This window comes from Jaculus jaculus, chromosome 6 (genome assembly GCF_020740685.1).
Source record: "Jaculus jaculus isolate mJacJac1 chromosome 6, mJacJac1.mat.Y.cur, whole genome shotgun sequence".
Taxonomy (NCBI): Eukaryota; Metazoa; Chordata; class Mammalia; order Rodentia; family Dipodidae; genus Jaculus; species Jaculus jaculus.
In genome coordinates, this window is record NC_059107.1 from 93,064,214 (window position 1) to 93,089,888 (window position 25,675).

The 25,675-nt window shown below is 42.0% G+C and overlaps 1 protein-coding gene across 1 annotated transcript in view; it reads right to left on the bottom strand.

The window, feature by feature from the left end:
* Positions 1 to 25,675, bottom strand: part of Fam186a (family with sequence similarity 186 member A) — a 65,426-nt gene that overhangs the window by 38,307 nt on the left and 1,444 nt on the right. Inside the window, exons 2-3 of the mRNA XM_045152227.1 lie at positions 18,869 to 19,088; positions 16,096 to 16,266 (exon numbers count right to left, since the gene is read on the bottom strand). Coding sequence (XP_045008162.1) covers positions 16,096 to 16,266; positions 18,869 to 19,088 — 391 coding nt within the window. The remainder of the gene's footprint in view (positions 1 to 16,095; positions 16,267 to 18,868; positions 19,089 to 25,675) is intronic.

The following is a 25,675-nucleotide window of genomic DNA, read 5'->3' on the forward strand; positions in this document are numbered from 1 at the left end:
AAGCCAGATGCACAAGGTGGCGCATGCATCTGGAGTTCATCTGCAGTGGCTAGAGGCCCTGACATGCCCATTCTCTCTCACTCTATCTCCTCTGCCTCTGTCTCAAATAAATAAAAATAAAAAGTTTTTTAAAAAGAGGAAATCAAAAGAAGAAGATGGTAAAAAAAAAAAAAAGAGGAAATCAAAGAAGACACAGGAAACCAATTTAATGAAATCAAGAGGTCAACACAAGACATAAATAAGAAAATAGAAATAATAAAGAAAAACCAGTCAGAATTACTAGCAATGAAGAACACAGTCAATGAAGTAAAAACAAAAACAAACAAACAAAAAAAACTCTAGAAAATCTCACCAGTAGAATGGATAAAGGGGAAGACAGAATATCTAAACTAGAAGACCAGGTGGCAGAACTAATACAATCTCACAAAGAGAAAGACAAACAGGAAAGTATGAATGGGAATTTCAAGATAATTAAGACACTATGATAAGAATTCAGGGGAAGAATTCAGCAGCATAGGAACCACACCAAAACAGTCTAGGGGAGAAAAAGGCAAAAAAAAAAAAAAAACCCAGCAAAATACACACTTTTACTAAGAAGTGAGGTGTATAAGAAATTAACACAACAGCAGAGAAGTAGGAGAAATCCAGAGCATCCAGAGCCCACACAGGCAGGCCTAAGTGGCTCTGGCAGTGGAGGTTCTGGAAAGGGCAGCTCCAGCAGAGGCAGGGCCACAGGTACCAGGCTCGGCTTCAGCCACAGGAAAAGCCAGTGCCCAGCTCCAGAAAACGGACCAGTGGTCCAGCGACCCAGCCAGCCTACTTGAACCCACAGGGCACCAAAGAGGGACCCAAGCAGGAGCACAGCATAACTGAGACCAAAATCATCCCAAAAGGCAACTGGGATTACACCAGGTCAGTACCCACTTAATAAACCTGGTATATAGCCCTGAACCGGAAGTGCTAATTGCACCTTCCATGTCAGGATAAATTATATGTTAAGTTTGATGGATGGTCAGATTTGCCATTCTTAAATAAGATATATTTTGGAAGTCTTAGCCATAGCAATAAGGCAAGAGACACACATAAAAGGGGTACAAATTGGAAAGGAAGAGATCAAGTTGTCATTATTTTCAGATGACACGATTCTATATATAAAGGACCCTAAAGACTCTACGAGCAAACTGTTAGAGCTGATAAACACCTACAGCCATGTAGCAGGATACAAAATAAATACACAGAAATCAGTAGCATTCCTATATGCTAACAACAAACACACAGAGGATGAAATCAGAGAATCACTCCCATTCACAATTACATCAAAGAAAATAAAAGTACCTTGGAATAAACCTAACCAAGGAAGTAAAGGATCTCTACAATGAAAACTTTAAAACACTCAAGCGAGAAATTGAAGAAGACACTAGGAAATGGAGAAACATTCCTTGTTCCCGGATCAGAAGAATCAATATTGTGAAAATGGCAATCTTACCAAAAGCAATCTACACATTCAGTGCAATCCCCAACAAAATTCCAATGGCATTCTTCATGGAAATTTAAAAAAAAAGCCAAAAATTCATTTGGAAACACAAAAAAATCCTCAAATATCTAAGATAATACTGAGCAACAAAAATAAGGCTGGTGGTATCACCATACCTGATTTTAACCTATACTACAGAGTCATAGTAAAAAAACAGCATGGTACTGGCACAAAAGCAGACATGTAGAACAATGGAACAGAATAGAGGACCCAGATGTAAGTCCAGGTAGCTACAGCCACGTGATATTCATTAAAAATGCCAAAAATACTCATTGGAGAAAAGACATCCTCTTCAGCAAATGGTGCTGGGAAAACCAGATATGTATCTGCAGAAAGATGAAAATAGATTCTTCTCTCTCTCCATACACAAGAATTAAGTCCAAGCCGGGCATGGTGGCACACGCCTTTAATCCCAGCACTTGGGAGGCAGAGGTAAGAGGATTGCCGTGAGTTTGAGGCCACCCTGAGACTCCATAGTGAATTCCAGGTCAGCCTGGGCTACAGTGAGACCCTACCTTGAAAAGCCACCAAAAAATAATAATAATAATAATAATAATTAAGTCCAGATGGATTAAAAACCTTAACATCAGACCTGAAACTCTGAAACTGCTAGAGGAAAAAGTAGGGGAAACCCTTCAACATATTGGTCTTAGCAAAGACTTTCTGAATATAACCCCAATTACTCAGGCAATAAAACCACAGATTAACCACTGGGACCTCATGAAATTACAAAGATTTGTATGGCAAAGGACACTGTGAATAAAGCAAAGAGGCAACCTACAGAATGGGAAAAAAATCTTTGCCAGCTATACATCTGATAGAGGATTAATACCTAGGATATACAAAGAACTCAAAAAAATTAAATAATAAGAAATCAAACAAGCCAATTAAAAAATGGGCTATGGTAGCCAGGCGTGGTGGTGCACACCTTTAATCCCAGCACTTGTGAGGCAGAGGTAGGAGGATCACCGTGAGAGTTTGAGGCCACCCTGAGACTACATAGTGAATTCCAGGTCAGCCTGTGCCAGAGTGAGACCTTACCTCAAAAAACCAAAAATAAATAAATAAAATATAATAATAACTATCTAAAAAAGTTCTATGCCCTTATCAATGAAGGAAATGCAAATTAAAACTACTTTGAGATTCCATCTCACTTCCATCAGAATGGCTATCATCAAGAAAACAAATGACAGGCCAGGCGTGGTGGCACACGCCTTTAATCCCAGCACTTGGGAGGCAGAGGTAGGAGGATCACCATGAGTTTAAGGCCACCCTGAGACTACATAGTGAATTCTAGGTCAGCCTGGACTAGAGTGAGAGTCTACCTCAAGAAACAAAAACAAAAACAAAATAAAAACAAGCAAACACAAAATGACAATAAATGTTGGCAAGAATGTGGAAAATGAGGAACCCTTCTACACTGTTGGTGGAAGTGTAATCTGGTACAGCCATTGTGGAAATCAGTGTGGAGGTTCATGAGACATCTAATATTAGATCTACCCTATCACCTAGCTATACTATTCCTAGGCATATATCCCAAGGATTTGTCTCACTACCTTAGAGATTTGCACAACCATGTTTATTGATGCTCTGTTCACAGTAGCTAGAACCAGCCTAGATGTCCCTCAACTGATGAATGGATAATGAAGATGTAGTTCATTTATACAATGGAGTTGTACTCAGCAGTAAAGAGAAATGAAATTTGAAGGGAAATCGATGGTTCTTGAAAGGATTACACTAAGTGAAGTAACCCAGGCCCAGAAAGCCAAACATCACGTGTTCTCTCTCATATGTGGATCCTTGTCACCAATGTTCAGATGTGTGTGAGTTGGAGTAAAAATTGGTAGCAGAGGCCAATAAGCTAGAAAAGGGATATCAAGGAGGGGGGTACTTAAGGGAATGGTATGTAAGTAGACGAACAGATTCCTGTGGGTGGAATGGCCTAAGCGAGGTCAGGGGAAGAGATTGAGTAAAAGAAGGGTGGGGAGAGAAAATATAAAATTTCATGATATTGTGGATAAGCCATATGACAACCTTTTCTTTTTTTTTATAATGACATATCCAGAAGCCACAGACTGTTACTAGAAAATTTTCAGTGCCATGGATGGAATACTTTCCAGTGAGTGGTTGGCCAGGGAGGTCCCTGATGCCCCCAAAACATTACAGGCTATTACCAAGGTTCTTGATTTCCCACCAGGAATAGATGATAAGACCCTATTGCTGATGACTCCACATGTGTGAACTGCAGAGTCAATGAGAAAACAGTTAATGAAATTAAAAAAAAAAAATCTGTAGAAAATCTCACCAGTAGAATGGATAAAGGCAAGGACAGAATGTCTAAACTAGAAGACCAGGTGGCAGATCTAATACAGTCCAACAAAGAGAAAGACAAACTCATAGGAAAGTATGAATGGGAATTTCAAGATATTCAGGACACTATGAAAAGATCAACCATAATTATTCAGGGTATAGTAGGAGGAGGAGAATTTCACTTCAAAGGCATAGTAGGCATTTTCAACAAAATCACAGAAGAAAACTTCCCCAAATTGGGAAAGAGGTGCCAATGCAGATACAGGAAGCCTTTAGAACACCAAACACACAAAACCTGGAAAGAACCTCTCCTTGCCATATTGTAATTAAATTACCAAACCAAAGAAAATATATTGAAAGCAGTTAGAGAGAAAAATCAAGTTACCTACAAAGGCAAGCCCATCAGTACCACAACTGATTACTCAACACAAACTTTAAAAGCCAGAAGGGCTTGGAGTGATGTATTCTAACTTCTGAAAGATAACAACTATCAATGAAGGTTACTTTATCCTGCAAAGCCATCTATTAAAACAGGCAGAGAAATAAGGACATTCCACAACAAAGCAGGCTAAAGGATTATTTGAAGACAAAACCAGCTCTATAGAAAATACTCGAAAGAATCCTTCATGCTGAAGAGAAAGAAAAGCACACATATAAGGAACCTGGAAAAAAACAAACCATACTCAAATACAAGTTAATACAAAAGAGCAAAGGCAAAACCAGAAGAACTACAAAAAATGGCAAAAATAAATAAACACCTTTGAATAATATCTCTTAATATCAATGGCCTCAATGCCTCAACCAAAAGACATAGGTTTGCAGACTAGGTTGAACAGCAGAATCCTTCAATTTGTTGCCTCCAAGAAACTCATCTTTCTACAAAGGATGGACACTATCTTAGGGTTAAAGGTTGGAAAGCTGTTTCTAATGGTCCTAGAAAATGAGCAGGGGTTACTATCCTAATATCTGACAAGGTACACTTTAGACCAACATTAGGTAGGAAAGATAAGGAAGGTCACTTTACATTGATTAAAGGCACACTCCAACAGGAGGACATTACAATCCTAAACATATATGCACCTAATATGGGGGCTCCCAAGTTCATCAAACAAATGCTAGAACTAAGGTCACAGATAACACCAAACACAGTTGTAGTAGGTAACTTCAACACCCCACTCTCATCAATTGGCAGGTCATTCCGGGAAAAAAGAAACAGAGAGGCATCTGGATTAAATGAAGTCATAGAAGAAATGGACCTAACATATATATACAGGACATTTCATTCAAATGCTGTAGAATACACATTCTTTTCAGCAGCACATGGAACATTCTCTAACATAGACCATATATTAGGACACAAAGCAAATCTTAACAAATACAGGAAAATTGAAATAATTCCTTGCATTCTATCTGACCACAAGTGAATCAAACTACAAATCAATAGCAAGAAAAGCTATAGAGCATACATAAAATCATGGAAACTAAATAATATACACTACTAAATGATGAATGGGTCAATGAAGAAATCAAGAAGGAAATTTAACAATTCATAGAGTCAAATGAGAACACAACATACCAAAACCATTGAGACACAATGAAGGCAGTCCTAGAGGTAAATTTATAGCTTTAAGTGCCTATATTAAGAAATTAGAACGGTCACAAGTAAACAACCTAATGCTTTACCTTAAAGCCTTGGAAAAGGAACAACAAGGCAAACTGAAAATTAGTAGATGGGAAGAAATAACAAAGATTATGGCAGAAACTAATGAAATAGAAACCAAAAAAACAATCCAAAGAATCAATGAAACAAAGAGTTGTTTCTTTGAAAGGATAAGCAAGATTGATAAACCCCTAGCAAATCTGACCAAAAGAAAGAGAGAGACACAATAAAATTAGAGATGAAAAGGGCAGCATCACAATAGATAACAGAGAAATTTTAAAAAACATAGGGACATACTATAAAAAGATATACTCCACTAAGTATGAAAATCTGAAAGAAATGGATGATTTCCTTGATTTATATGACCTACCTACATTAAATCAAGATGAAATTAATCACTTAAATAGACTTGTAACAAGTATGGAGATCCAAGGAGTTATCAAAAATCTCCCAACTAAAAAATGTTCATACCCAGAAGGATTCACTGGTGAATTTTACCAGACCTTCAGGGAAGAACTAACACAACTACTTCTTAAGCTTGTCCATAAAATAGAAAAATAAGGAATCCAGCCAAAATCCGTCAATGAAGCCAGCATCACCCTGTTAGCAAAACCAGGCAAAGATAGAACAAAAAAAAGAAAATTACAGACCCATCTTCTTCATGAACATACATGCAAAATTCTTAGCAGAATATTGGCAAACAGAATGCAAGAATATAGCAGAAAGATCATTCCTCCCGACCAAGTAGGCTTCATGCCAGAGATGCAGGGATGGTTCTACATAGGCAAATCAATAAATATAATACATTATATAAATGGACTGAAGGACAAAAATTACATGATCATCTCATTAGATGCAGAGAAACCATTTGACAAATCCAACATCCCTTCATGATAAAAGCCCTACAGACACTTGGAATAGAAAAAACATATCTCAGGGCTAGAGGGATGGCTTAGCGGTTAAGGCATTTGCCTGCAAAGCCAAAGGATCCTGGTTTGATCCTCCATGTCCCATGTAAGCCAGATGCACATGGTGGCGCATGCATCTGGAGTTCGTTTGCAGTGGCTGGAGGCCCTGGTGCACCCATCCTCTCCCTCCCTCCCTTTCTGTCTCTAATAAATAAATAAAAATAAAAATCTTTAAAAAAAAAAAAGAAAAGAAAAAACATATCTCAATATAATAAAAGCTATTTATCACAAGCCTACAACCAACATATTACTAAATGGGGAAAAACTGGAAGCTTTTCCACTAAAGCAGGAACAAGACAAGGGTGTCAACTGTCCCCACTTTTATTTAATATAGTACTTGAAGTCTTAGCCATTGCAATAAGGCAAGAGACACACATAAAATGGATATAGATTGGAAAGGAAGTGATCAAGTTATCATTATTTGCAGATGGCATGATTCTATACATAAAGGACCCTAAGATTCTATCAGAAAACTGTTAGAGCTTATAAACACTTATAGCCACGTAGCCGGATACAAAATACACACACAGAAATCAGTAGCCTCCCTATATGCTAACAACAAACACACAGAGGATGAAATCAGAGAATCACTTCCATTCACAATTGCATCAAAAAAGATAAATAAAGTACTGTGGAATAAACCTAACCAAGGAAGTGAAAGATGTTTACAATGAAAACTTTAATATCCTCAAGTGAGAAATTGCAGAAAACACTAGGAAATATAAAGACACCCCTTGTTCTTGGATCAAAAGAATCAATTTTGTGAAAATGGCAATCTTACCAAAAGCAATCTACACATTTAGTGCAATCCCCACCAAAATTCCAATGACATTCTTCATGGAAATAGAAAAAAACAATCCAAAAATTCATCTGGAATTACAAAATATCCCAAATATCTAAAACAGTACTGACCAACAAAAATAAGGCCAGTGGTACCACCATACCTGATCTTAACCTATACTATAAAGCCATAGTAACAAAAACAGCATGGTACTGGCACAAAAGCAGACATGTAGATCAATGGAACAGAATAGAGGACCCAGATGTAAGTCTGAGTAGGTATAGCCACCTGATATTCAACAAAAAAAAATGCCAAAAATACTCATGGGAGAAAAGACAGCCTCTTCAGCAAATGGTGCTGGGAAAACTGGATATGTATCTATAGAAGGATGAAAATAGATTCTTCTGTCTCTCCATTCACAAGAGTTAAGTCCAAGTCGGTGAAAGACCTTAACATCAGACCTGAAACTCTGAAACTGCTGGAGGGAAAAGTAAGGGAAACCCTTCAACATACTGGTCTGTGCAAAGACTTTCTGAATATGTGAATTGCTTGGGCAATAAAAACACAAATTACCCGCTGGGACCTCATGAAATTACAAAGATTTTGTATGGCACAGGACACTGAATAAAGCAAAGAGGCAACCTACAGAATGGGAGAAAATCTTTGCCACCTATACATCTGACAGAGAATTAATATCTAAGATACACAAGTAACTCAAAAAAATAAATAATAAACCAAGCCAATTAATAAATGGGCTATGCAGTAAGCTAGAAAAGAGATCGAAAGGGAAGAGAAAGGAAGGGAGGGGGCACTTAATAGATGGTATTTTACATATGTAAGTAGAATAATAGATTAATGGGGGTGAAAAGGCCCAAAATGAGGTCTGGGGAAGAGATTGAGTAAAGGAAAGGTAGAGGGACAGCTAATCAAAATCTGAGAGGATAAAAATAAAACATATGTAATCCTACTTTTTTGAACAATGGAACACTTAGGAGCCATAGATTGTTGCTAGAAAATTTTCAGTGCCAGGGATAGGATATCTTCCAGTGAGTTGTTGGCCAGGGAGATCCCTGATGCCCCAAAACATTATAGGCCATTGCCAAGGCCCTTGGTTTCCCACCAGAAATAGATGGGAAGACCCTATTGGTGAAGACTTCATATACTTGGGCTGCAAGACCACTGAGAAATCTTGCTGGAACTGAGCTGATAACCTCCTCCATGTAGACCAGCTGACAGAAAGCTGGAAGAAGCCATTCTGCATGTAGTTCAATGGGAGAAAGAGAAATCACCAGTGAAGATACTCATCAGGGACATTGCAAGCCTTATAATTGACCAGCCAGGCCAGATGAACCAACGGGTACAATAGTGGTGCATCTGTTATGGGGGAAACCAACTGCCCTCTAGTTGGACTGGAGGCCTGCTCCATGGGAAGGGAATACGTCCCTGATACTGAAAAGTTAAAACAGGGGTAGTCATAAGCCCTAGGGGTGTAACATCTACTGTTGTCTGGCCAAATGTATATACTATGCTTATCAAACTGCCCAGTAAGCACTTTTGTTAATGTTCACACCCTTATATTAATGCTACTCTCACTTTTGGTTGAGAATCTTCTCTTTTCAGATGGCAGTGACCTTGGGATGACTGAGAAGGTAACATGATGATGGAACGAAATGACCACAGTGCTCAGTACTGCAATATCTGTATCATACCTTTCAAGGTTCAGGGTCTAATGTGGAAGAGGTGGTGGAAAGAATGTAAGAGCCAAAGGAAGGGCAGGACTCCATACAACATGCTCCCTCCAGACACAAAATGGCCTGGAGGTCCATGGCCTCACAGTGCCTGATACTACCTGCATAAGACCATCATAAGAGGAGGAAAAGATCAAGACATCAAAAATAAATGAGAGCCGGGCGTGGTGGCACATGCCTTTAATCCCAGCACTCGGAAGGCAGAGGTAGGAGAATTGCCATGAGTTCGAGGCCACCTTGAGACTCCATAGTGAATTCCAGGTCAGCCTGGACTAGAGTGAGATCCTACCTAAAAAAAAAAAAAAGTAAATGAGACACTGATTGAGATGGGGAGGGGCTATGATGGAGAGTGGAATTTCAAAGAGCTAAGTGGGGGGGGGCATTTGTTATAATCATGGAAGTTGTTAATAAAAAAATTTAAAAATTTAAAAAATGGGCTATGGAACTAAATAGAGAGTTCTCAAAAGAAGAAATACAGATGGCATATAAGCATCTAAAAAAATATTCTACATCTATAGTCATCAGGGAAATGCAGATTAAAACTACATTGAGATAACATCTCACTCCTGTCAGATTTGCTACCATCATAAAAACAAATGATCATAAATGTTGGCGGGAATGTGGAAAAAGAGGAACCCTTCTACACTGTTGGTGGGAATGGAATCTGGTCCAGCCATTGTGGAAATCAGTATGGAGGTTCTTAAGACAGCTAAAAATAGATCTACCATATTATCCAGCTATAACACTCCTAGGCATATATCCTAAGGACTCATCTCATTACATTAGATATACTTGCTCAACCATATTTATTGCCACTCAATTCACAATAGCTGGGAAATGGAACCAGCCTAGATACCCCTCAACTGATGAGTGAATAATGAAGATATGGCACATTTATACAATGGAGTTCTACTCAATGGGAAAGAAACATGAAGTTATGAAATTTGCAGGAAAATGGATGGATCTGGAAAGGATTATATTTAGTGAGGTAACCCAGACACAGAAAGCCAATTGTCACATGTTTTCTCTCACATGTGGATACTAGCTACAGATGATTGGACTTCTGTATGAGCAGGAAGAAAACTCAGTAGCAAAGGCCAGTAAGCTAGAAAAGAGATATAAAGGGAAGAGAAAGGAAGGGGGGGGGGTACTTAATAGGATGGCATTGTATATATGTAAGTAGAAGAATAGATTTATGGGGATGAAAAGGCCCAAGTGAGGTCAGAGGAAGAGATTGAGTAAAGGAAAGGTGGAGGGAGGGCTAATCAAAATCTAAGAGGATATATAATAAACTATATGGAAACCTACTTTTTGGGACAATGGAACACTCAGGAGCCATAGATTTTTGCTAGAAAATTTTCAGTGTGAGGGATGGGATACCTTCCAGTAAGTTATTGGCCATAAAGGTCCCTGATGCCCCTGAAACATTACAGGCCATTGCTGAGGCCCTTGGTTTCCCACCAGGAATAGATGGGAAGACCCTATTACTGAAGACTCCATATACTTGGGTTGCAAGGCCACTGAAAAATCCTGTTGGAACTGAGCTGATAACCTCCTCCATGTAGATCAGCTGACAGAAAGCTGGAAGAAGCCATTCTGCATGCAGTTCAATGGAAGAGAGAGAAATCACCAGTGAAGATACTCAACAGTGGACACTGCAAGTCTTAAATTTGCCCAGCCAGGCCAAATGAGCCAACGGGTGCAATACTGGCACATCTGTCATGGTGGAAACCAACTGCCCTCTAGATGGACTGGAGGCCTGCTCCATTGAGGGAATATATTCCTGATTCTGAAAACTTACAATAGGGGTAGTCATGAGCCCTAGGGGTGTAATGTCTGCTGCTGTCTGGCTAAGTTCATATACTATGCTCATCAAACTGCCCAGTAAGCACCTCTCTTACTGTTCATACCCATATATTAATGCTACTCTCATTTTTGGCAGAGAACCTTCTCTTTTCAGATGGCAGTGACCTTGGGATGACTCTGAAGGCATCATGGTGCTGGAAAGAAGTGACAGGAGTGCTCAACCCTGCAATATCTCTATCACGCCTTCCAAGGCTCATGGTCTATTGAAGAAGACCTGGCAGAAAGAATGTAAGAGCCAAAGGAAGGGTAGGACTCTTTACAACATGCTCCCCCCCCCAGACAGAAAATGGCCTGGATATCCATGACCTCACAGTTCCTGACACTACCTACTCAAGACCATCATAATATTAAGGAGGAAAAGATCATGACATCAAAATAAAAGAGAGACTGATTGAGAGGGGAGGGGATATGATGGAGAATAGAGTTTCAAAGGAGAAAGTGGGGGGAGGGAGGGCATTACCATGGAATATTGTTTACAATCATGGAATTTGTTAATAAAAAAATTACAAATTTAAAAATAAAAAAAAAGATATGTGTACTTTTTATGCTTCAGTTTTGGCCTATAGTGACACAGGACAACTAAATTTTAAAAGATTGAATAAAATGACTTTAAGCTCTTGTGCCATTCTTTTACTAGAGCTATTTCAGTAACCAAATGTGCTCTATATGAATGTACACCTAGGTTTGTGGAACTTCCTTTCTACGTGTAGAAGCCAAAGCCAATTGGAATCACTGGCCAAAAAGGCTAATATTTTGGCCACTGCTTTCAGGTCATGAAGCCAACGGAGATGATGGGACACTTCTATACCAACCTCCTAGTAAGTCATGTATTTTCCTAATCAGGAAGAATACAGAGATCCAGAAACAAAAAATCAGTATATGGTCTGAAACAGGAGAGTCACAACTGAGGAAAACTTAGTCTCCCTGGCTTCCCAAAGAAGGGGAAACTACTTGGCCAGCACAGCTGTGACTCATCCTAACAGACCACTATCAGAGAAGCTATAGGGTCCCTAAATCTCCTTTGGAGAGCCATTAGTGACCTCCAAAATTAATCCTTGATTAAATTTTGGCAATTTGACCCAGCACTTGGGAGCCCTCACTCTCCACATTGGTTCTTTATCCTTTCCAGCTCCCCACATGGCAGGAGCTCCTTGAACTTTCTTTTCTCTCTTCTCTTTCCATGGTCTTTCTAGACCCTCCATGTGGGATTTCTAGTCATGTGGGTGCCTTTCCTTGGCTTTGTACTTCCCTCAGTAAATATAATAACTTAATTTAAAAATAAAGAAAGAAAGGGCTGGAGAGATGGCTTAGCGGTAAGCACTTGCCTGTGAAGCCTAAGGACCCCAGTTCATGGCTCCATTCCCCAGGACCCACGTTAGCCAGATGCACAAGGGGGCCCAAGCGTCTGGAGTTCGTTTGCAATGGCTGGAAGCCCTGGTGCACCATTCTCTATCTGTCTCTTTCTTTCTCTCTCTCTCTCTCTCTCTCTCTCTCTCTCTCTGTCACTCTCAAAAACAAACAAACAAACAAACAAACAAACAAAAGAACAATAAAAAAAGAAAGAAAGAAAAGCCAGGCATGGTGGCACACATCTTTAATCCCAGCGCTTGACAGGCAGAGGTAGGAGAATCACCATGAGTTTGAGGCCACCCTGAGACTACATAATGAATTCCAGGTCAGCCTGAGCTAGAGTGCGACTCTACCAAAAAAAAAAAAAAAAGAGAGAGAGAGAGAGAAATTGAGAGAGAGAGAAAGAGAGAGGGCCATGTGTGGTGGTGCATGCCTTTAATCCCAGCACTCAAGAGACAGAGCATCCTATGAGGATCGCCAAGAGTTCAAGGCCACCCTGAGAGACTACATAGTGAACCCTACCTTGAAAAACAAAAACAACAACAACAAAAAAGAAAGACTCCCTCCAGACACAAAATGGCCTTGATATCCATGACCGCACAGTGCCTGACGCTACCTACACAAGACCGTGTTAAGAGGAGGGAAAGATCACGACATCAAAATAAAAAAGAGACTTATTGAGATGGGGAGGGGATAAGATGGAGAATGGAGTTTCAAAGGGGAAAAGGGGGGGAGAGAGGGTATTACCATAATCATGGAAAATGTTTTTAAAAATTGAGAAACAATAAAATAAGATTAAAAAAAAAAAAGCTAAATACAAGTACAGCAGGGAGGGATCAAAGCCTGTTCCACGCTATGGGTATAAGCCAGCCCCTCCAAATGGCCGTGGCTCTGCATTGTTTGGTATTCTTCTTCACATTGGCATCTCTTACCTGACCAAGTGCTGCAACCAACTCGAGAGGTGCCAGAGATCTGTGGTAAGAGCAAGAATGACTGCGACGTGGAGTCCCAGCATTAGGACCCGCCGAGAAGGACAGAAGACACTGGGCTTGCTCAAGACGCTCCGGCACGTGAAACCACGGTGGAGCTCTTGTTCGATAGTGTTAGACATCTAGGCTGTAGGCCGTACCTGGACAGCCAGTGAGCTGCGTGTTGGTGTCGTTATGAAGAAAAAACAGATCTTTAAAGATACTGACAGCTGTTGGACAAACAAGGGCAGAGAATATGATGTTTGCCAAAAAAAAAAAAAAAAAAATTGATGTTTTCCCAGCATAAAGCTGCCTTATTTCGGGGAAGGGTCATTTTAAGACCTTACAAGAATGTATTTTGACTTTAAAACCTCAGGAGTTTTTTTAAAAGGTGGGGTGGGGGAGGAAAAGTAGCTATTTTCCTGGGTGTTGCTGTCTCAGCAGCCATGTTGAATTGACTAATCGCAAAACAGGTGTATAAAGGGGAAGAAAAATTTTGAGGGGTATGTAACTTAGTGTTCACAACCAGACTTTAAAAAATGAGACCAAATATAAAATTCATTGTAAGATCTAAAAAAAAGAAAGAAACGAAAAGAAAAGAAAAGAAAAGAAAAAAAAAAACAAGAAAAGAGAGGATTGAAGAGATAGCTTATTGGTTAATACAGTTGCCTGCAAAGTCAAAGGACCCAGGTTCAATTCCCCAGGACCCACATAAAGCCAGATGCACAAGGTGGCATATGAATCTGGAGTTCATTTGCAGTGGCTAGAAGCTCTGGCATGCCCATTCTCTCTCTCTCTTTTAAATAAGTAAATACATACATAAATAAAAATAAAATATTGGGCTGGGCATGGTGGCGCAGGCCTTTAATCCCAGCACTCAGGAGGCAGAGGTAGGAGGATTACTGTGAGTTCCAGGCCACCCTGAGACTACATAGTGAGTTCCATGTCAGCCTGGGCTAGAGTGAGATTCTACACTGAAAAAGAAAACAAGACAAAACAAAAAACTTACACATGTGTTTACAGCAGCATTATTCACAAAAGCCAAAAGTGGGAACCACACACACGTCCACCAGCTGGTTTAGGATATCTACAAAAGGTGACATACCTAAACCACACACCTGGGTGTTAGAGGGGAGTTTCCCAATGTATCTAATGTCATGGCTGAACCTTAAAAAGCATGACACAGGATCTGGGGAGATAGCTCAGTGGGTGAAGTATTTGCCTCACAAGCACAGGGACCTGAACTCGATCCCCACTGTCCACATAATAATGCCAGGCATGGCAGTGTGCCTATAATCCCAGTGCTGGGAAACTGAAGACAGGAGGATCCTTGGAGCTCACTGGTCAGGCAGTCTAGCCTAACTGGTGAGCTCTAGGCCAATGAGAGACCTTGTCTCAAAAAGGTGGATGGGGGCTGGAGAGATGGCTTAGCAGTTAAGCGCTTGCCTGTGAAGCCTAAGGACCCCGGTTCGAGGCTCGGTTCCCCAGGTCCCACGTTAGCCAGATGCACAAGGGGGCGCACGCATCTGGAGTTCGTTTGCAGAGGCTAGAAGCCCTGGCGCGCCCATTCTCTCTCTCTCCCTCTATCTGTCTTTCTCTCTGTGTCTGTCACTCTCAATGAAATAAATAAAAAAATTAAAAAAAAAAAAAGAGGTGGATGGTGTTCCTGAGGGCAACACCCAAGGTTGTCCTCCTGCCTCCACACAGTGGTGCATGAGTGTGCACGCACACACACACGCACACACACACGCACACACAGCAGTATGCTATCTGGAAGTGGACAGACATGAGAGCCAGGTGTAGTGAATGTCTCACATCTATAGTCTCAGCACCCAGACAGCTGTGGCAAGAAAATTTCATGTTCCAGACCAGCCTGGGCTACATAGCAAGATCCTGTCTCAACAAAACAAAACAAAATAATCAAACAAACAACATTGAGATGGGGAGGTAATATGATGGAGAATGGAATTTCAAAGGGGAAAGTGTTGAGGGGGAGGGAGGGAATTACCCTGGGGTATTTTTTTATAATCATGGAAAATGTTAATAAAAATTTTAAAAATTAAAAAAAAAAAAAAAACAGATATAGGGCTGGAGAGATGGCTTAGCGGTTAAGCGCTTGACTGTGAAGCCTAAGGACCCCTGTTGGAGGCTGGATTCCCCAGGACCCACGTTAGCCAGATGCAAAAGGGGGTGCACGCGTCTGGAGTTCGTTTGCAGTGGCTGGAGGCCCTGGCATGCCCATTCTCTCTCTCTCTCTCTACCTCCTTCTCTGTCTGTCACTCTCAAATAAATGAATTTTTAAAAGTCTTAAAAACCCTGATATAATAATGATTCTGTCATATAAAGTATTTCCCTAAAACAAATTATTGAGGAAAAAAATAGTGTTATCTGGGCTTATTTTAAACATCATGCCAGGAATGGTGGTGCACCTCTTTAGTCCCAGAACGTAGGAGGCAGAGGAAGGAGGATTGTTATAAGTTTGAGGCCAGCCTGGGACTATAGAGTGAGTTCCAGGTCAGCCTGGGCTAGAGTGAGACCCTACCTTGAAAATAATTCCCCCCCAAAACGCAAAACCAAAATAATTAGATTGCAGTCATTATTGCACAACACTGAATTTACTGAAAATAATTGCCCACTTAACATGTACGAATATTATATATGCAAATTATACCTCAATAAAGCTATGCTATACTTTAATTTCCAGCTGGGCGTGGTGGCGCATGCCTTTAATCCCAGCACTTGGGAGACAGAGGTAGGAGGATAGCCGTGAGTTCGAGGCCACCCTGAGACTCCATAGTGAATTCCAGGTCAGCCTGAGCTAGAGTGAGACCCTACCTTGAAAAACAAACAAAAAAGAAAAAAAAAAGAGGAAATAAAGCTCCATTTCCAAAAGTCATAAAATATCCTTACGTAAATTTCTCTTGAGTCTCTTATTTTCTTCAAGGAAAGCTATGCTGATATTACGCAGGGTGTTGACGTTGTTGTCAATGGCTTTCAGTGTTATTGGGAAAAGCTCCAGCTGCGCTACCCAGTGGTAATATTCTTGTTCATCAATTGCAGCTACCTCAGACAAAAGGAAATCTTGAAGAGAGCAAGGAAGAACAAATAATTATAACATATAGGCTTATAATATTACTCAACTATACCACATTGTCACATTGGAAAATGCAGTTCTCTTGCCCTTGTTGTTATTCTGAACTTTTCTCTATGAAAAGTTTATTATTATACAGGAAGAAACAGAAGACTGAACAGTGAGTCATTAAGTCAGAAAAATATTAATCAGGTTTAAAAGCACCTGGTTTCCAAAGGAAAAGCCAGGTGTGGTGGCGCACGCCTTTAATCCCAGCACTCGGGAGGCAGAGGTAGGAGGATCGCCGTGAGTTCAAGGCCACCTTGAGACTACATAGTGAATTCCAGGTCAGCCTGAGTGAGACCCTACCTTGAAAAACCAAAAAAAAAAAAAAAAAGACAAACAAAAAATTTAAAAATGCTGGGTGTGGTGGCGCACGCCTTTAATCCCAGCAGTCAGCTGGATTAGTGTGAGACCCTATCTCGAAAAAAAAAAAAAATTAAAAATGAGGGCTGGAGAGATGGCTTAGCGGTTAAGCGCTTGCCTGTGAAGCCTAAGGACCCTGGTTCGAGGCTACATTCCCCAGGACCCACGTTAGCCAGATGCATGAGGGGGCACATGTGTCTGGAGTTCGACTGCAGTGGCTGGAAGCCCTGGCGTGCCCATTCTCTCTTTCTCTCTCTCTCTCTCTCTGTCACTCTCAAATAATAAATAAATAATGAACCAAAAAAATTAAAAAAAATTTTTTTTTAATGAGCCAGGTGTGACGGCAGATGCCATTGATTCCAGCACTCAGGAGGCTGAGATCACCGTGGTAACAGAGGGAGTTCCAGGTCAGTCTGGGCTAGAGTGAGACACTCCTCAAAAACAATGAACTCCACAAGCTGGAGAGGTGACTTAGCAGTTAAGGTGTTTGCCTGCAAAGCCAAAGGACCCAGGTTCGATTCCCCAGGACCCACATAAACGAGATGCACAAGGTGGCACATGCATCTGGAATTTGTTTGAAGCCACTGGAGGCCCTGGCACACCCATTCTCTCTTTCTCCCTCCCCTTCTCAATTAAACAAAAAAAAAAAAACAAAAAAAAAAAAAAAAAAAAAAAACTCCTAAACTCCAGATGCATGTGCAACTCTGTGCTTCTGGCTTCATATGGGTCCTGGAGAATTGAACCCAGGCCATGAGACATTGCAAGCAAGCACCTTTAAACAGTGAGTCATCTCTCCAGCTTGAGAACTGTTTTCTGAATCATCTCCTTAAACTATTGTGCTAGTTTGAATGGATGTCCCCCAATATATTCAGGAGTTAAAGTTTGTAATTCAGATCTCCAGCTGCCTAAGGTGTAGGGGCAGATTTGGAATTTTAGTCTAAAGATATGCAAAGTGCCTGAGATCTGCCATTATGGGTTCTTGGAGTGTGCTTGCTTTAGGGTGTTGGTGATGGCTTTTCTCTGTGTGGACCTGTGAAAGGGGGCAGCTTCTGCCATTGTGGAACTTTCCTTGGATTTGTAATTTTCAAATAAATCCCTTCCCTCCCTATTCTGTGTCTGGTTTGGAATTTTATCGCTGAGGGGTTACTTATATTTATTTATTTATATATATTTATTTACTTATACATTATCTTTTCTACCCTTTCCTTCCTTCCTTTCTTCTTCTTCTTTTTTTGGGGGGGAGGGCAGTTTCTGAGGTAGGGTCTCTCTCACTTTAGTCCAGGCTGACCTGAAATTCACTATGTTGTCTCAGGGTGGCCTTGAGCTCACAGCAATCCTCCTACCTCTGCCTCCTGAGTGCTGGGATTAAAGACATGTGTCACCATGCCAGCAAAAAAAAAATTTGTATTTATTCATTTGCAAGTGGGGGGTGGGGAGAAGGAGAGAGAGAATGCAAGGGTCTCTTGTCATGGCAAAAGAACTCCAAATGCTATTTGCAGCAGTTTAAAGGCCCTGAATGGGCTGGAGAGATGGCTTAACAATTAAGGTGCTTGCCTGTGAAGCCTAAGGACCCAGGTTTGACTCGCTAGGTCCCATGTAAACCAGATGCACAAGGTGACACATACATTTGGAGTTCATTTACAGTGGCTAGAGGCCCTGGTGCACCCATTTTCTCTCTCTCTCTCTCTTTTCCTTTCTGTCTCTAAATAAATAAATGAATAAAAGTAAAAAAAAACATAATAAAGGCCCTGGTGAGCTCATTCTCTCTCTCTCTCCATCTCTCATCTGCCTCTCTCTGGTTTCAAATAAATAAATAAGTGCTGGAGAGATGGCTCAGAGGTTAAGGTACTTGCCTGAAAAGCCTAACAACCCAGGTTTGAGTCCCCAGTACCCACATCAAGCCAGATGTGTAGCACACGCATCTGGAGTTCATTTGCAGTGGCTAGAGGCCTTAGTGTGCCCATTCTCTCTGTCTGTCTCTTTGTTTGCAAATAAATAAAAATATTTTAAGAAGGACTCCCTGATGCATGCACCACCTTCTGCATCTGGCTTGTGGGTACTGGGGAATTAAACACAGGCCAGCAGGCTTCCCAACAAGCACCTTTAACTGCTAAGCCATCTCCCCAGGCTCTCTCTGTCTTCTCCACTGGCTTTGTGGATGCTTTTGAATCAGTTACAGAAACTTACTCCATTCTTCTAGCCAGGACAGAAGGTTCATAAGAGTCCTTTCTCTAATATCAATACTCTTAAAATAATTAGCTATTTTCTCCAAAAGTAAGGTTCTCTGCTTTTTCTGAGTTTTTGTAAGGGGGCTTATTATTTCAGATGGTGAGTTAAGATCAATAGTATAGCGCATCATTATCCGATGAACGTTGTTCAGAATGTCAATCAGCTGCATTTGAATGTCCTATGAGGAGGAATAACAAATTGATAAATTATTAGTTTGAAAATAAATTTCGGTCATTTTTCTTCCCAGATTATCAGCAACAGTTAATATAAAGCTATTTCATTAAAGTCCAGTTTGCCCAAAGTAGAGACAGGTAGAACAACTCAGGGAAAACTTCATCTCAAGAATAAATATAAGCAAACAAAGCCGAGTGTGCTGATACACACCTTTAATCCCAGCACTCCGAGAAGCAGAGGTAGGAGAATCACCAGGAGTTTGAGGCCACCCTGAGACTACACAGTGAATTCCAGGTCAGCCTGAGCTAGGGTGAGACCCTATCTCGAAAAACCAAAAAACAAAAAAAAAAAAAGAAAAGAAAAGAAAATATGAACAAATAAATTTTGTGAGCTGGAGAGTTGTCTCAGTAATTAAAGTCATTGCCTGCAAAGCCTAAGAAGCCAGGTTCAACTCCCCAGCACCCACGTAAGCCAGATGCACAAGATGGCACATTCATTTGCAGTAGTTAGAGGCCCTAGCACACACATTCTTTCTCTGTCTGCCCCATCCCCCTCTCATAAATAAATAAGGGGCTGGACAGAGAGGTGACTTAGAAGTTAGGGCACTTGCTGGCAAAACCAAAGGACCCAGATTTGATTCCTCAGTACTCACATAAAGCCAGATGCACAAAGTTGCACATGTTTCTGGAGTTTTTATCCAGGGGCTGGAGACCCTGACATGCCGATTCTCTCAAATAACTAAACAAATAAAATATTAAAATAAAGTAATTAAAATATTTAAGAAGGGCTGGAGGAGCCAGGCCAAATGAGCCAACAGGTGCAATAGTGGCATGTCTGTTATGGGGGAAACCAACTGCCCTCTAATTGGACTGGAGGCCTGCTCCATGGGAGGGAATACATCCCTGATACTGAAAACTTAAAACAGGGGTAGTCATGAGCCCTAGAGGTATGACGTCTGGTGCTACCTGGCTAAATGTATATACTGTGCTTATCAAATTGCCCAGTCAGCACTTCTCTTAATGTTCATACCCATATCTTAATGCTACTCTCACTTTTTGTAGAGAACCTTCTCTTTTCAGATGGCAGTGACCTTGGGATGACTCAGAAGGCACCTTGGTGCTGGGAAGAAGTGACAGGAGTGCTCAGCCCTGCAATATCTCTATCACACCTTCCAAAGCTCAGGGTCTATTGCGGAAGAGGTGGCAGAAAGAATGTAAGAGCCAAAGGAAAGGTAGGATTCCTTACAATGTGCTCTTCCAGACACAACATGGCCTGGATATCCATGAATGACCTCACAGTGCCTGACACTACCCACACAAGACCCTCATAATAGGAGAAAAAGATGATGACATCAAAACAAAAGAGAGACTGATTGAGATGGGGAGGGGATATGATGGAGAATGGAGTTTCAAAAGGGAAAGTGGGGGGAGGGAAGGCATTACCATGGTATATTGTTTACAATCATGGAAGTTGTTAATAATAATAATAATAATAATAATAATAATAATAATAATAATAAAAGAGCCAGGAGTGGTGGCATACGTCTTTAATCCCAGCACTCGGGAGGCAGAGGTAGGAGGATCGCCATGAGTTTGAGGACACCCTGAGACTATGTAGTGAATTCCAGCCTGAGCTAGAGTGAAACCCTACTTAAAACACCAAAAAAGTGGGGGGTTTGGGGGAATGGCTTAACTGTTAAGTTGTTTGCTGGAAAAACAAAGGACCCAGGCTCGATTCCCAAACTCCCACATTAGCGAGATGCACAAGGGAGCACACACGTCTGGAGTTTATTTGCAGTGGCTAGAGGCCCTTGTGCACCCAGTCTCTCTCAATCTCTCCCTCGTTCTCTGTCAAATAAATAAAATATTTTTTGAAAATTTAAGCAAGAGAATTTTCTTTTAAAAATATTTTTTATTGTTATTTATTTATTTGACAGAGAACAAGAGAAAGAGAGAGACAGAGAGAATACGAGAGTGCTGGGGCCTCCAGCCACTACAAACAAACTCCACACACATGCACCACCTTCTGCATCTGGCTTACGTAGGTCCTGGGGAATCAAACCTGGGTCCTTAGGCTTTGCAGGCAAGTACCTTAACTTCTAAGCCATTCCTCCAGCAACCCCCCCCTCCTCGCTTTTTATTTTATTTTATTTTTTGTTTTTCGAGGTAGGCTTTCACTCTAGCTCAGGCTGACCTGGAATTCACTCTGTAGTAGTCTCACGGTGGCCTCTAACTCATGGTGATCCTCCTACTTTAGCCTCCCAGGTGCTGGGATTAAAGGGGTGTGCCATCACACCCTGCTTTTTTTTTTTTTTTTTTTTGAGGTAGGGTCTCTCTCTAGTCTCAGGGTGGCCTTGAACTCACAGCGATCCTCCTACCTCCGCCTCCCAACCGTTGGAATTAAAGGCGTGATTCACTATGCCCTGCAAGAATTTCCTTCCTTCCTTCCTTCCTTCCTTCCTTCCTTCCTTCCTTCCTTCCTTCCTTCCTTCCTTCCTTCCTTCCTTCCTTAATGCATTTAGCATTCTAGCAATGCTATAATAAGATGGAAATAATGGTTTCCAAGTGGGGCTGGTATCCTAACTCAAGCTCATGGTGATCCTCTTACACCTGCCTGAGTGCTGGGATTAAAAATGTGCACCACCATGCCGCCCTTTTAATATTTTCTTTCTTCCTTTGTTTTTGTAAAATAGGGTCTCACTCTACCCCAAGCTGACCTGGAATTCACTATGTAGTCTCAAATTGGCTCCAAACCCATAGCGATCCTCCTACCTCTGCCTCCTGAGTGCTCGGATTAAAGACATGAAAGACATGAACCACCACACCCCACTCAATTTGGCTTCCAGTAGGGTGTCGCTTTAGCCCTGGCTGACCTGGAATTCACTATGTGGTCTCAGGCTGGCTTCAAACTCATAGCGATCCTCCTACTTCTGCCTCCCAAGTGCTGGGATCAAAGTCGTGCACCTCGAAGCCCAGCTCTCACCTTGTATTTTTTTTATGCAACAGAGCAAGAGTTCGTGAGAGAGAGGGAGAATGAGAGAGAATTGGTGCACCAGGGCCTCCAGCCACTACAATCAAACTGTGCACCCCCTTGTGCGTATATGCAACCTTGTGTGCTTGTTTATATGGGACCTGGAGAGTCAAACATGAGTCCTTAGGCTTTACAGGCAAACATCTTAAGCACTAAGCCATCTCCACAGTCTGAGAATGAACTCCTCCCCCATACCCCTCCCCCCCCTCACTGAGTGAACAAAGGTGTCAAAACCATGCTTTGCTAGGTGTGGTGGTGACTACCATTAATCCCAGCAAAGGAGGTGGGAGGATTGCCATGAGTTTGAGACCACCCTGAGACTACATAGTGAATTCCAGGTCAACCTGAGCTAGAGCAAGACTGTGGTGGTTTGATTCAGGTGTCCCCCATATACTTAGGTGTTCTGAATGCTAGATTCCCAGCTGATGGAGATTTGGGAATTAACACCTCCTGGAGGCGGGTTTATGTGCATTATAGCCAGTTTCCCCATGCCACTGCTTGGCACACTCTCATGTTGCTATTGTCCATCTGATGTTGGCCAGGAGGTGATGTCCACCCTCCGCTCATGTCATCATTTTCCCCTGTCATCATACAGCTTCCTCTTGAGTCTGTAAGCCAAAAAAATAAACCCTTTTTCCCACAAGCTGCTCTTGGTTGGGTAATTTCTGCTAGCAATGTGGACCTATCTGCAACAGAGACACTACCTCAAAAAAACCAAAGATGCTTGCCTAAAGAGCCTGGGTTCAATTCCCCAGGTACCCACGTAAAGCCAGATATACAAAGTGGTGTCTGCAGTGGCTGGAGGCCAGGGCCTGCCCACTCTGTTTGTCTGTCTCATTTTTTTGTTTGTTTGTTTTGTTTTGGTTTTCCCAGGTAGGGTCTCACTCCAGCCCAGTCTGACCTTGAGCTCTCAGTGATCCTCCTACCTCTGCCTCCCCAGTGCTAGAATTAAAGGCATGGGCCATCAGGCCTGGCTCGGGTTGTTTTTCTTTTTTTTTTTTTGAGGTAGGGTCTCACTCTGGTCCCGGCTGACCTGGAATTAACTCTGTCATCTCAGGGTGGCCTTGAACTCATGGCAATCCTCCTACCTCTGCCTCCCAAGTGCTGGGATTAAAGGCGTGCGCCACCACGCCCAGCTCGGGTTGTTTTTCTTTTTAAACAAGGGCACTTTAAAAATGAATGGAAAGGCCGGTGTGGTGGTTCATGCCTTCAATCCCAGCACTAAGAAGGCAGAGGTAGGAGGACTGTCATGAGTTCGAGGCCAGCCTGACACTACATAGTGAGTTCCAGGTCAGCCTGGGCTAGCGTGAGACCCTACCTCAAAAATAAATAAATAAATAAATAAATTAAGGCACTTTTGTGCAAAGCCTAAGGACCCATGTTCAAATCTCCATGTCCCACATAAACCACACACAAAGTGACACAAGCAGGCAAGGTCGCACATGCTCACAAGGGGCACATGGGTCTGGAATTCTATTGCAGTGGCTGAAGGCCCTTGCATACCAATTCTCTCACTCTTGCATTAATAAAAAAAGGGGGAGCTGGAGAGATGGCTTGGCCGTTAAGCGCTTGCCTGTGAAGCCTAAGGACCCCGGTTCGAGGCTCGGTTCCCCAGGTCCCACGTTAGCCAGGTGCACAAGGGGGCGCACGCGTCTGGAGTTCGTTTGCAGAGGCTGGAAGCCCTGGTGCGCCCATTCTCTCTCTCTCTGTCTCTCTCTCTGCCTCCTTCTCTCTGTTGCTCTCAAATAAATAAACAACAACAACAAAAATAAAAATAAAAATAAAATAAAAGGCAGTCTGGCTCTGTGGGTCCTAGCACCATCATTTTGGCAAAAAGCTCTGCGCCATGAGAGCGAAGTGGAGAAGTCTGAAGTGCCAGCGGAGGAAGTCGAGGCAGAGGTCCAAAGCGAGCAGCGCGTGCCCCACGGGACCGCTGCCGGCCCGGGACCGCGACCGCGGGCTCGGGTCGCTGCGGCTGGACGTCCACCACGTGATCGCCCGCCGCAGCCACGAGCTGGGGCCTGGCTTAAGACCGAGGGTCCCCTTGAGGCTTTGACCTGGACCTCGGGCACTCTGGACTGGTTCTGTTCTTGTTTGTGGCTAAGTGTAACTCGTGTACAATAAGCCACCTCTTTCGACCTCTCGGCTGGAGAATCAAAACCAAAAAAATAAAAAATAAAAGACAATCTGGCCTGAACAGAAAGAGCCTCCTAGCACATTCCCAGGTTTAAAAGAAAAAAAATTTTTTTTGTTCTTTTTTTAAATTTATTTAGTTGAGAGCTACAGAGAGAGATTTTGCTTTTAGTCAAGCAAAAATTGGGTAAAAGGGTTACTGTAACATTTGTTCTCCAGAGTTTGAAACACTCAGTGAAAAAATTTTAATTGCATGGCGCGTTTTTTTTTTGTTTTTTTTTTTTTTGAGGTAGGGTCTCATTCTATCCCAGGCTGACCTGAAATTCACTGTATTCTCAGGGCGACCTCGAACTCATAGCGATCCTCCTACCTCTGCCTCCTGAGTGCTGGGATTAAAGGCGTGCGCCACCACTCCAGCCCATTTTATTTATTTATTTATTATTATTATTATTATTATTATTATTATTTTGTCTTTTTTTTTTTTTCCGGTGCTGAGGACTGAACCCAGCGCCTTGCGCTTGCTAGGCAACTGTTCATCTACTGAGCTAAATCCTCAACCCCTTATTATTTTGGGTGGGGGGCTCGAGGTAGGGTTTCACTCTAGCCCAGACTGACCTGGAATTCACTATTTAGTCTCAGGGTGGCCTCAAAGTCATGGCGATCCTCTTACCTCAGCCTCCCTAGTGCTGGGATTAAACGTGTGCAACACCATGCCCAGTTCTTTTCTGCTTTTTATCACTATAAATTGCATTTTTGGTAATTTTTTTTCTTTTTTCTTTTCTGAGGTAGGGTCTCATTCTAGCTCAGGCTGACCTGAAATTCACTCTATTCTCAGGGCGACCTCGAACTCATGGCGATCCTCCTACCTCTGCCTCCCGAGTGCTGGGATTAAAAGCATGTGCCACCACGCCCGGCTCATGCATTTTTGGTATTTTATTTAAAAGGAATCATAGAGGCTGGAAAGAAAGCTTAGCAGTTAAGATGCTTGCCTGCAAAGCCTAGTGATTGGAGTTCAACTCCTCAGTACCCATGTAAGCTAGATGCCCAAGGTGGCACATGCATCTGGAGTTCCTTTGCAATGGCTGGAGTGCCTGGTGTGCCCATTCTCTGTCTGTCCATCTTGTCTCTGTCTCTCGCAGCTGCTGTTGCTGCTCATAAGTGAAAATATTTTTCAGAACTCACAAAAATTGGGCTGGAGAGATGGCTTAACAGTTAAAGAGCTTGCTTGCAAAGTCAAAGGACCCAGGTTCAATTCCCCAGTACCTACATAAGCCAGATGCCCAGGGTGATGCATGCATCTAAAGTTTGTTTGCACTGGCTAGAGGTCCTGGCACACCCATTCCTTATCTGCCTCTCTCTCACACATAAATAACACCTCTTTTTTGTTGTTTTTTCAAGGTAGGGTTTCACTCTAGCCAGGCTGACCTG